General features: G+C 38.2%; 1 protein-coding gene across 2 annotated transcripts in view; it reads right to left on the reverse strand.

The window, feature by feature from the left end:
* Positions 1 to 12,848, reverse strand: part of FCHSD2 (FCH and double SH3 domains 2) — a 284,199-nt gene that overhangs the window by 142,927 nt on the left and 128,424 nt on the right. For both annotated transcript variants that reach the window (XM_046015694.1, XM_046015695.1), the window contains exon 5: positions 5,160 to 5,304. In XM_046015694.1, coding sequence (XP_045871650.1) covers positions 5,160 to 5,304 — 145 coding nt within the window. The remainder of the gene's footprint in view (positions 1 to 5,159; positions 5,305 to 12,848) is intronic.

A 12,848-nucleotide genomic window follows, 5' to 3' on the forward strand; every position in this document is an offset into this window, starting at 1 on the left:
CTCCATTGAGAATGATATTTGCGGTGGGTTTTTCATAGATGGCTTTGATAATATTGAGGTATGTGCCCTCTATCCCTACACTTTGAAGAGTTTTGATCAGGAAGGGATGCTGTACTTTGTCAAATGCTTTTTCAGCATCTACTGAGAGTATCATATGGTTCTTGTTCTTTCTTTTATTAATGTGTTGTATCACATTGATTGATTTGCGGATGTTGAACCAACCCTGCAGCCCTGGAATAAATCCCACTTGATCGTGGTGAATAATCCTTTTAATGTACTGTTGAATCCTATTGGCTAGTATTTTGGCGAGAATTTTTGCGTCTGTGTTCATCAAGGATATTGGTCTGCAGTTCTCTTTTTTGGTGGGATCCTTGTCTGGTTTTGGGATCAAGGTGATGCTGGCCTCATAAAATGAGTTTGGAAGTTTTCCTTCCATTTCTATTTTTTGGAACAGTTTCAGGAGAATAGGAATTAGTTCTTTAAATGTTTGGTAGAATTCCCCTGGGAAGCCGTCTGGCCCTGGGCTTTTGTTTGTTTGGAGATTTTTGATGACTGTTTCAATCTCCTTACTGGTTATGGGCCTGTTCAGGTTTTCTATTTCTTCCTGGTTCAGTTGTGGTAGTTTATATGTCTCTAGGAATGCATCCATTTCTTCCAGATTGTCAAATTTGTTGGCGTAGAGTTGCTCATAGTATGTTCTTATAATTGTCTGTATTTCTTTGGTGTTAGTTGTGATCTCTCCTCTTTCATTCATGATTTTATTTATTTGGGTCCTTTCTCTTTTCTTTTTGATGAGTCTGGCCAGGGGTTTATCAATCTTATTGATTCTTTCAAAGAACCAGCTCCTAGTTTCATTGATTTTTTCTATTGTTTTTTTTTTTTTGTTTCTATTTCATTGATTTCTGCTCTGATCTTTATGATTTCTCTTCTCCTGCTGGGTTTAGGGTTTCTTTCTTGTTCTTTCTCCAGCTCCTTTACGTGTAGGGTTAGGTTGTGTACTTGAGACCTTTCTTGTTTCTTGAGAAAGGCTTGTACCGCTATATATTTTCCTCTCAGGACTGCCTTTGCTGTGTCCCACAGATTTTGAACCGTTGTGTTTTCATTATCATTTGTTTCCATATGTTTCCATATTTGTTTCCATAAATTTTTTCAATTCTTCTTTAATTTCCTGGGCATCACAATTCCGGACTTCAAGCTCTATTACAAAGCTGTCATCATCAAGACAGCATGGTACTGGCACAAAAACAGACACATAGACCGGTGGAACAGAATAGAGAGCCCAGAAATCGACCCTCAACTCTATGGTCAACTAATCTTCGACAAAGCAGGAAAGAATGTCCAATGGAAAAAAGACAGACTCTTCAATAAATGGTGCTAGGAAAATTGGACAGCCACATGCAGAAAAATGAAATTGGACCACTTCCTTACACCACACACGAAAATAGACTCCAAATGGATGAAGGACCTCCATGTGAGAAAGGAATCCATCAAAATCCTTGAGGAGAATGCAGGCAGCAACCTCTTCGACCTCAGCCGCAGCAACATCTTCCTAGGAACAACGGCAAAGGCAAGGGAAGCAAGGGCAAAAATGAACTATTGGGATTTCATCAAGATCAAAAGCTTTTGCACAGCAAAGGAAACAGTTAACAAAACCAAAAGACAACTGACAGAATGGGAGAAGATATTTGCAAACGACATATCAGATAAAGGGCTAGTATCCAAAATCTATAAGGAACTTCGCAAACTCAACACCCAAAGAACAAACAATCCAATCAAGAAATGGGCAGAGGACATGAACAGACATTTCTGCAAAGAAGACATCCAGATGGCCAACAGACACATGAAAAAGTGCTCCATGTCACTCGGCATCAGGGAAATACAAATCAAAACCACAATGAGATATCACCTCACACCAGTCAGAATGGCTAAAATTAACAAGTCAGGAAATGACAGATGCTGGCGAGGATGCGGAGAAAGGGGAACCCTCCTCCACTGTTGGTGGGAATGCAAGCTGGTGCAACCACTCTGGAAAACAGCATGGAGGTTCCTCAAAATGTGGAAAATAGAACTACCCTATGACCCAGCAATTGCACTACTGGGTATTTACCCTAAAGATACAAACGTAGTGATCCAAAGGGGCACGTGTACCCGAATGTTTATAGCAGCAAAGTCTACAATTGCCAAACTATGGAAAGAACCTAGATGTCCATCAACAGATGAATGGATAAAGAAGATGTGGTATATATACACAATGGAATACTATGCAGCCATCAAAAGAAATGAAATCTTGCCATTTGCGACGACGTGGATGGAACTAGAGGCTATCATGCTTAGTGAAATAAGTCAATCGGAGAAAGACAACTATCATATGATCTCCCTGATATGAGGACATGGAGAAGCAACATGGGGGGTTAGGGGGATAGGAGAAGAATAAATGAAACAAGATGGGATTGGGAGGGAGACAAACCATAAATGACTCTTAATCTCACAAAACAAACTGGGGGTTGCGGGGGGGAGGTGGGGTTGGGAGAGGGGGAGGGGGTTATGGACATTGGGGAGGGTATGTGCTATCGTGAGTGCTGTGAAGTGTGTAAACCTGGCGATTCACAGACCTGTACCCCTGGGGATAAAAATACATTACATGTTTATAAAAAAAAAAAAAATTAGAAGGGGAGGCGAACCATAAGAGACTATGGACTCTGAAAAACAACCTGAGGGTTTTAAAGGGTCAGGGGTGGGAGGTTGGGGGAACAGGTGGTGGGTAATAGGGAGGGCACGTTTTGCATGGAGCACTGGGTGTTGTGCAAAAACAATGAATATTGTTATGCTGAAAAAATAAATTAAAAAAAATATTTCCATGTATCCCCCCCCAAAAAAAACCTGTTAAGAGAGTAGATCTCACGTCAACTGCTTTTATCACACTAAAGTTAAAAAAAAAAGAGGAAATAAAAAATATAAGATTGATTCAAAAGAAGGCAAAAAAAATGGGGGAAAGTTAGAGAAATAAAGGAGAAAGAATCGATGGTCTATTTATCCTATGGAGTTAATCTGTGGTAAAGCTTGGGAGGTACAATTGGAGTAATCAACTGTAGTGGTTACTTATCTCTACTTGCTTTGTCTCTGTTTCCCTTGTTTTCCTTTGGAAACCCATCTCAATTTTCTTTTGGAAAATCATCTTTCCAGCTTTATAGTATATATCGTTTGCAATGTAACCCCTGACTTGGGGGAAAGCCTGTGACCCAAGACAGGTCAATCAGCCTCAATTTGGGTAGTTTTATTGGAAAATTTTAGGAAAATGGAAATGTACGATTGCCTTCTGTAAGATTCATAAATCTTGCATTTTGGGGGCCACCATGTTAAGAGTTGCTAAAGAATGAAGCATTTGCTAAAGAATGAAGCAGACCTAATGGATGAGAAGAAAGACTGAATTCTAATACCATCATTTGAGCACCTGGATCCACCCCCGGCATTTTCAGTTATACAAGCTAATACATTATTTTCTTGGCTTAAAGCTAGTTGGAAGTAGGTCTGTCATCTGTAATCTCAGAATCCTAATGGGTATGACCAATATGTACTTAATGTCTAGATGGAACACAGCACCATTTTTCTCCAATATAATATAAAACAAATTAATTCACAGATAAGAGGACCTGTCAAACCCCACCAAACATCATTTGCCACAGAATGCTGGTTAAATTCAGGGCAGACACTATTTTACGAATGTAAGAGAAAAGCACAATGGTAAACTTTTTCAAAAAAAAATTTTTTTACGATTTTTATTTATTTATTTGACAGATCACAAGTAGGCACAGAGGCAGAGAGATGGGGGGAAGCAGGCTCCCTGCTGAGCAGAGAGACTGATGCGGGGCTTGATTCCAGAACACTGAGATCACGACCTGAGCTGAAGGCAGATGCTTAACCCACTGAGCCACCCAGGTGCCCCCAAAATACTCTTATATTAAGAAAAGTAGAACTTTCCAGTAATTCAGTTAGATTTGGTGAATGCACTAGCTATCTGACACATAGTATTTCCTCCCAGTTAGGAATTATGCTAGCATTAATTCTCTGCCTCTCTCTGCACACAGGGATAGATACTTACATACCTAGACATACAGCATATTTTCTTCCAACTCGAAAGCACTGTTTAGTCAGTAGTCATGTAGTTTATGCACCATGTTTGTTTAGAAAGAGGTAATTTTGAGCAAAGGTAAAACAACGGCATTCTTACGCAAATGTTAAAACCAAGTGATATTACACTAATGCTTGAAAGAGGTGGAAATTTTATATACATACAATATACATTTAACATACTGATTTTATGCTGCTAAAATCATCTTTGACAAATAAGCAAAATTAGTTTTTTTAGATTTTGTTTGTAAAACAATTCTGAAAATCCAAATGACAATTAGAATTTAAAAACTGGATGGCTTCTGAAATACTATTTCCGTAAACGGTTACTTTAATATTTTCTAAAGTATTTAATGGTCTCATAAAAAATTAATTACTTATTAGGCATCATGATAATCTGTTTTTGTAACTATTTCCAAAAGAGGACACAATTCAATCAACTATTTTTAATAGCAAGCTTTTCATAAAAATCACATTTAATAAATAGTGACTTTTTTCTTTGAATTTTTAACTTCTGTATAAACAAAGAAATAGATCTATTTGAAACCTTTACTTCTTTGTAACCTATATAATTAAACTTTAGAGCACAACACTTTTGGTAATAAGTTTTCTATATTTGGTCAAAATGTGTCAAGTTCTTTTAAATTAGCATACAAAATGGCTCAAGTGAAAACTAAGACAAAGTAGGATTAATAACATTGTAACTACTTTAACATACACCAAACTATACCAATATTGTGAAACTAAGTAAATCTATTTACTTAAGGTGAAAAGTGGTATTTGTAAGAAGCGTTCACTGAGCTTTCAGAATGTTGATTCAAATTACATTCACTTTTGTCAGTTAATAAAATACAGTAGTTAGAAAGAATATGATGAAATCAACAAAACCCTAGTAACATGCTGAAATCAGAAATATTTGTGACCTTATAGAAAAGCTCAAGGTGTTAAAATGCAATTTAATATAATCTTGCAGATCACAAATGGAGCACTGAGATATTAATATGCATATAAGAAAAGAATAGAAACAATACCCTTTTTAGTTGCTGTTCTTTTAAGCTTCTCACTGTCCTTGCAGGCTCAGAAATGAAGTTTTTATAGTTTTCACATATATTGATCCGAGACTGGGCTACCTGCATTGTTCCCTCAAGAAAAGACTTCCAAACAGGATACATGCTCCTAAATTCAAAGAGGGACAGAAAAGTATTAGGCAGGGAAAAGGAAAAAAAAAGTTGGCTAACCTTATGCTCACTGGCTAACACTGTGAAACAGAATGGATATTTTCTTTATATCTGAAAGTGTATTTATACTGCTTTATAGGCAGGAATATTTTTAACATATACAGGTAGAAACGCAACATATACTTTATTCCTCAAGGGCTCTGCAATGGGCTGTCTTGATTCATCAGCTGTTCTTGATACTAAAGTGAAACAAGGATTACAATTCCAGACAAAGCTGACACTATTAAAATTAGTGAATAATTCAGACTGTCCAGACAGTTCACTGTGAATATCAAGTTTCATTATTTCATTAAGATATTTTTCTGGGGTGCCTGGGTGGCACAGTCAGTTAAGTGTCCAACTCTTGGTTTTGGTTTAGGTTGTGATCTCAGGATCACGGGATCCAGCCCTGAGTTAGGCTCTGTGCTCAGCAAAGAGTCTGCTTGAGAGTCTCTCTCCCTCTCCCTTTGCCCAGTCCCTGCCCCATGCTCTCTCAAAAATAAATAAATAATGGTTTGTCTCCCTCCCAATCCCATCTTGAACCATAAATGACTCTTAATCTCACAAAACAAACTGGGGGTTGCTGGGGGGAGGTGGGATTGGGAGAGGGGGTGCGGGCTATGGACATTGGGGAGGGGAGGCGAACCATAAGAGACTATGGACTCTGAAAAACAACCTGAGGGTTTTGAAGGGTCAGGGGTGGGAGGTTGGGGGAACAGGTGGTGGGTGATGGGGAGGGCACGTTTTGCATGGAGCACTGGGTGTTGTGCAAAAACAATGAATACTGTTACGCTGAAAAAAAAATAAATAAATAAAAAGGGAAAAAAAAAAAAAAAAGATATTCTCAGGGTGCCTATGTGGCACCAAAAAAAAAAATAAATAAATAAATAAATAAATAAATAAAATCTTAAAAAATTTTTCTAAAAGACGCTTTCGTAATTTTAGAAATGGGTAACCGAGGCTCAGAGAGATGTGGAGAATCGCTCTAGATCAAAGAAGAGTGTGGTCGTACTGAGATATAGATGAAGCCTAGGTACCTCTAAAGTACATTCTCTTTCAACCACAACATATTACTTTCTTCCATAAATTGATGGGGTGGAAAAAAATCATCAACAATTTCTTATGTGCTTGAGAAGTCCATGGTATCATTGCTCTACATCTGTTTCTGTTTTAATAATGCTTAGTCAGCATCACATTGTGGCTTGGAATCATTCCAAGCAAGCCCCATCACCTTTGCTTGATAAATGTGCTAAACTATCTCTTTATAAAGTCAAAGAATTATGCATCCTTTGCTTTTTGTAGCCAATTTCCTTTTCAAAGCTTCTCTTCTACTTTGCTAAACACCTTAGTCTGTTCTAATATGCACGTAGACTAGTTAAACATATTTCGTAACTTATCATAAGAATGGATGGTATTTTGTTTTTAAAAATGAAATACTGGTTAAAAAAAAAAATGAAATACTGGTAGATTATAACGTTCATCTCCTGAGATTTTCTTCTTGTGCCACATGAATTTTCTACTATAGACTGCTATAGAAGATACCTTGTGTTATGTAAGTGCTACTAGCAGTGGGTTAATGGATGAAATGGATGACAGTGTAAAAATAAGAAAAAGAAAAATTGCCCGAGTCCCCATCCTATTTAGAACTAAGAAACACCCTTGTAACTGTATTTTTCAACCAAGGAAATGATTAGTTTATGTAATGAACTGGTTTTTGTAATACACCAAATGAATCGGTTTAGATGGAAATATTCATTTACTTAAGCAGATGTATATCACATTCCCTTTGGAAAAAAGATTCAGTGTGTTGTGCCAGCATAAAAGCAAAATCAGAGATGATGGATGTTAACTAAACCTACTGTGATAACCATTTCACAATATATGTAAATCAAATTATCACGCTGTACACCTTAAACTTATAGAGTGATGTATATCCATTATTTTTCAATAAAGCTGGGGGGAAAAAAAGAACACCAAAATAAATGTTTTCAATGGCCTTACTGCATGACAACTGATGGAACCTAGGATGTAAACTCACCATAGGCCCTCCTAAGCAGTCCAAATAATGGATTTTCTCAGAAAACGCAAAAAGTTCAGTACTATGCTTTGTAACTATTAATTCATGCTTAAAATATATTTTAAAATCATGGATGGAACTAGAGGGCATCATGCTTAGTGAAATAAGTCAATCGGAGAAAGACAACTATCATATGATCTCCCTGATATGAGGACATGGAGAAGCAACATGGGGGGTTAGTGCGATAGGAGAAGAATAAATGAAACAAGATGGGATTGGGAGGGAGACAAACCATAAATGACTCTTAATCTCACAAAACAAACTGGGGGTTGCCGGGGGGAGGTGGGGTTGGGAGAGGGGGAGGGGGTTATGGACATTGGGGAGGGTATGTGCTATCGTGAGTGCTGTGAAGTGTGTAAACCTGGCGATTCACAGACCTGTACCCCTGGGGATAAAAATACATTATATGTTTATAAAAAAAAAAAAAAATTGGAAGGGGAGGTGAACCATAAGAGACTATGGACTCTGAAAAACAACCTGAGGGTTTTGAAGGGTCAGGGGTGGGAGGTTGGGGGAACAGGTGGTGGGTAATAGGGAGGGCACGTTTTGCATGGAGCACTGGGTGTTGTGCAAAAACAATGAATACTGTTATGCTGAAAAAAAAAATCATAATGAAAATGAGAAAGAACCAGTGTGAACTGTGATAGGAAGGAAGGAGGGTAAGAAGGACAGAAAGAAGGAAAGATCCCTTCATCTAGGCTCTCCCCATAGGTAGCACCCTCTTCCCATTACTCCATAGCCTAGTTGACTGCTGTTCATCCTTCAAATCTCAGGTTAATTATAACTTCCTTAGAGAAGTCTTTCATGATCACCATGAACCCAACCCACAGGCTCAATAAAGTCCTTCTCTGTTATTCATTCACATGGCTCCAGCATTTTTCAATTATACGTATTTTTATGTAATTATTAGTTAATGTCTGTCCTTTTCACCATAGTGAAAATTTCCTGAAAGTATGGGTACATGTCTTTCTCACTACCATATTCCTAGGGCCTAAACACATGACCTAACATTTAGAAAGGTTATAGTAAGTATGTGTTGCATGAAAAAATGAATGCATATAAAAGTATGAGGATCATGCAGTAAAAAGAAAAATCCTTTTCTTACAGAGTTTGAAAAGAAATCTTCAGGGGTTACCAGATCTATAGCAGGTAAATATATCCCCAGTAATGACATACCATAAAAAGAACAGAATTCAGTTACCAGTTAATCAGAAGACCTGGGCTCAAGTTCTAGTTCAACCAATATAATCATATGTAGGATACTTCACTATACTTTCATTTCCCCTACTGGGAAATGGAGAAAATAACAAAAATACCAGCACCACATACCTCACAGGGCTATTTTGACAGTAAATGCAAACGATGTGAAAACCCTTTGCACAGATTCTTTTAAATGCATAAATAGTAACAGAAGCAGAGTTATAATAAGAATATAAGTGCTTCTTAACATAATAGTGATAGCTGCAATGGTAGTGTTTTTCATTCCAAGTAAAGAAAAATAATAATGGGTATAGAGTGATTTTTAAATCTTTTTTTAATTTCATTAGGCTTCATATATGATTTTGAAGCATAAGGTGCTAAGCATATATGGTATTTTGCTATTCTGCTCAGGTCAGGCAAAATAAGGTTCAAAATTACGAAATATGAAAAATTTTAAGAATCTATCACATGCTAGACACTATGCCATGTGTTTTTGCATTTATATTATCATTTAATCCTCATGTCAACTTTGTAAAATAGGCTATATCCTCATTTTTCAGAGGAGAAAAGTAAGACTTGGAGAGGTTGTAGAATTTTCCTAAGGCTATTCACCAGGAAATAGCACTCCCATGGTCATAATCTAGACTTTGCCATTACAAGTAACCACTCCTCTCCTGTAATCCCAAATTAACCATCTAATCCCTAACCAACACTTTCTGTTTTCACTCATTCCCTTTAGGATTCTACTCCAACAATTATTCAAGCTCTATCAGAACCCACAATCCATTCAATTCTATTCCCCTTCCCCACTGTCTCTTACCCCCCTTATAATTTCCCTTCTGAGCTCCTTATCCAGCCTAAGTTTCATGATCCACCATTACAGTCACTCCCTCTGTATACCCTTATGACCCTGGCCCTTCTCTTTTCATCATTCTAATGTACAAATTTCAACCTTGGTTTAATCAAAAATTCTGCTTATACCAAACTCTGTGCAGCAGAACACTACTAAAGAAAACTATAATCATGTGGCCTTGGTCTCAATTTAAATTGATGTTCTAATAAAATGCTAGCAACCACTTAGTGCTACCCAGCAATTCTACTATATTCCCCTAAATCCTCTTACTCTCTCAGTCTTCTACACAACTACTTCCCACCTATTCCTCTCATCTCAAATCTCTAACATGACTGTACTTTCAGCTGATAATGAAGCTACCAGAAGACAATGCCCATATGGTCCCATCAGAGCTACCGATCTTCCTACTTCTGCACCCATGCACTCTGTCATCTCTCCTTTTACTTGGCTAAGCTACCTGTGCTCTGAAGGCAGCCCTTCACATTTAGGCTACATTCTATAACTCACCCAAGAATAGCAATCCAGGAATTGTGCTCTCTCCTACAACATCTACTGTTCCCGCTTCACTGGATGGATCTCTAAATATGCTATATGTCTCCATTCTAAAAAACCAAAAACAAAACCAAAAAACCCTCCATCAACCTTCCATTTCTCTCCAGCTACCATTCCAATGCCTGCTCTCTTTCACAGCAAAACTCCTTGAAAGCACTATCTGAAATTACTGTTTTTAATTCCTCTGCTCCTGGCCTCTCTCTCTCTCTCTTATTTTTTTATTTTTGAGAGAGAGAGAGAGAGAATCTTAAACAGGCTCCATGCCCAATACCAAGCCCATGAGGGGCTTGATCTCATAACCCTGAGAACAGGGCACGAGCTGAAATCAGGAGTCAGATATTTAACCAAATGAGCCACCCAGGGGCCCCACTCCTGGTCTCTCTGGATTTAATTTAAATAAGGCCATAGCCTCTAGGTCATAAAATATCTCCTTATGCCTAACCCAATAGTCAGTTCAACCTTTGGCCTTATTATTCAATTTATCAGCAGAACTGACCTAGATTACCCTTGAAATGCTTTCTTTCCTCAGCTTCTAAGACATCAGTCTTTCTTGGTTTACTCCTATCTTACTAGTCACTCTTTAGTCTCGTTTGCTGATTCCTCTTTATCTCACTGTACTGTAAATGCTAGAGTGTCCCTGAGAGTTAGTCCCCAGGCCTCTCTTCTCTAACTACACTCACGCTTTACATATGCTCATTAAGGCTCATGGCTTTAAATAATGTCAATATACTAACTGGTCCTGAATTTTTATTTCCAGCCCAAAAATCTTTACTAACCTCCAATTGCCTATTAAACATATCCAACTTGGACATTTAGTAGGCATCTTAAAACTATAATGCCCCTGGGGCGCCTGGGTGGCTCAGTGGGTTAAAGCCTCTGCCTTCGGCTCAGGTCATGATCCCAGGGTCCTGGGATCGAGCCCCACGTCGGGCTCTCTGCTCCACAGAGAGCCTGCTTCCTCCTCTTTCTCTGCCTGCCTCTCTGCCTAGTTGTGATTTCTGTCTGTCAAATTAATAAAATATTTTTTAAAAAAACTATAATGCCCAAAACCAATTTTCTAATCTCCTAAAATTTGTTGTCAATTGATTCCATCTCATTGATAGCTATTCAAACCTTCTAGATGTGCAAGCCAGAAGCCCTGGAGTCATCATTAATTTTTCCTTTTTCTCTCACATCCCACATTTGATCCACTCAAAACTCCTGTTCAGTAGACTTTAAAAATATAATGGAATCTGGGTACTGTCTGCAGAAGTCGGGAGATTGGTAACTGTGATGGGACCATATGGGCATTGTCTTCTGGCTTGGGAAACAGTATCTTGTGCTTGGATTATGGAAACAGCCTCCTAAACAACCTATCTCTTTTTGCTCCTGTTTCCCTAAAGTCTATGCTCTACACAATACAGCCAATGCAGGGGTGCCTGGGTGGCTCACTGGGTTAAAGCCTCTGCCTTCAGCTCGGGTCATGATCCCAGGGTCCTGGGATCAAGCCCTGCATTGAGCTCTCTGCTCAGCGGGGCGACTGCTTCCCCCTCTCTCTCTGCCTGCCTGTCTGCCTACTTGTGATCTCTGTCAAATAAATAAATAAATCTTTAAAAAAAAATACAACCAAAGCAGTGCCACCACTTCCCATGACACTGTGTTCTCCTTACTATGCTCACTTTCCTTATCACCGATACATAATGTTTAATTATTCGTATGTTTATTGTCTTGTCTCCTCTCACTAGAATGTAGGCTCCATACAGCAGAAGCTTTGTTTTATTCACTCTTGCATCTTCGGCACCTAGAAAAGGGTCTGGCATAACAGGCATTCAATACATAGTTAGTGGTGGAAAGAGAGGTGGGAATGACACGGCCTAGATGTGAACCAAGACTCCCAAACTTCTGCTCTGCTGCTGACTTAAGATTGCTCTTGGTCCCAGTAATAATGCTAACAAAAAAGAAGGGTCTCTTCACTCTAATAAAGGTACCAAGCTTTGTGTATCTTAAGTCCTTCACGTATGTCTAACATGATTTTTGCCTCAATATCTCCTGTGCTATTATTTTCTTATCTTTTTTTATGAAGATGACTCACCTTTTGTTGTTGTTTTTTTTTAAGATTTTATTTATTTATTTGACAGAGAGGTCACAAGTAGGCAGAAAAGCAGGCAGGGGAGAAGGGAGGGGGTAAGCAGGCTCCCTGCTGAGCAGGGGGCCCAATGTGGGGCTTGATCCCAGGACCCTGAGATCATGACCTGCACCAAAGGCAGAGGCTTAACCCACTGAGCCACCCAGGCACCCCAAGATGACTCACCTTTTAAATTAAAATGGTACTTTATAATTTCATACGCTAACTGAAAAACAAAGGACATTTGCCATAATAATTAAGTTGCAACTAGTAAAATTAAAAAAATGTTCATCCACATACCACCTAAAGTCATTCTGGTATGTCTCCCATATAGATGTCACAGTGGAAAACAGAGAACACTTTACTAGGAAGAATCACAATTAAGAAACGAACCAAATTTACTTTGTCAAATTTACTTTGACTGTGGTGGTAGTCACACAAATCTACAAATGTGATAAAACCCCACAGAATTTAATATGCACACACCCAAATGAGTGCACACATCCAAATGAGTGAATTCTGAATTAGATTGGTGGATTCTATCAATGTAAGTTTCCTGGTTGTGATACTGTACTATAATTATGTAAGATATTACCACTGGGAAAACTAGGTGAAGAGTGTAAGAGGGCTCTCAGTATTAGTTTTTATAATTGCATATGAATTTACAACTATTTCAAAATAAAAAGTAAAAAAAAAAGATTTAACAAAACCATACAT

Source organism: Meles meles, chromosome 8 (genome assembly GCF_922984935.1).
Source record: "Meles meles chromosome 8, mMelMel3.1 paternal haplotype, whole genome shotgun sequence".
NCBI lineage: Eukaryota > Metazoa > Chordata > Mammalia > Carnivora > Mustelidae > Meles > Meles meles.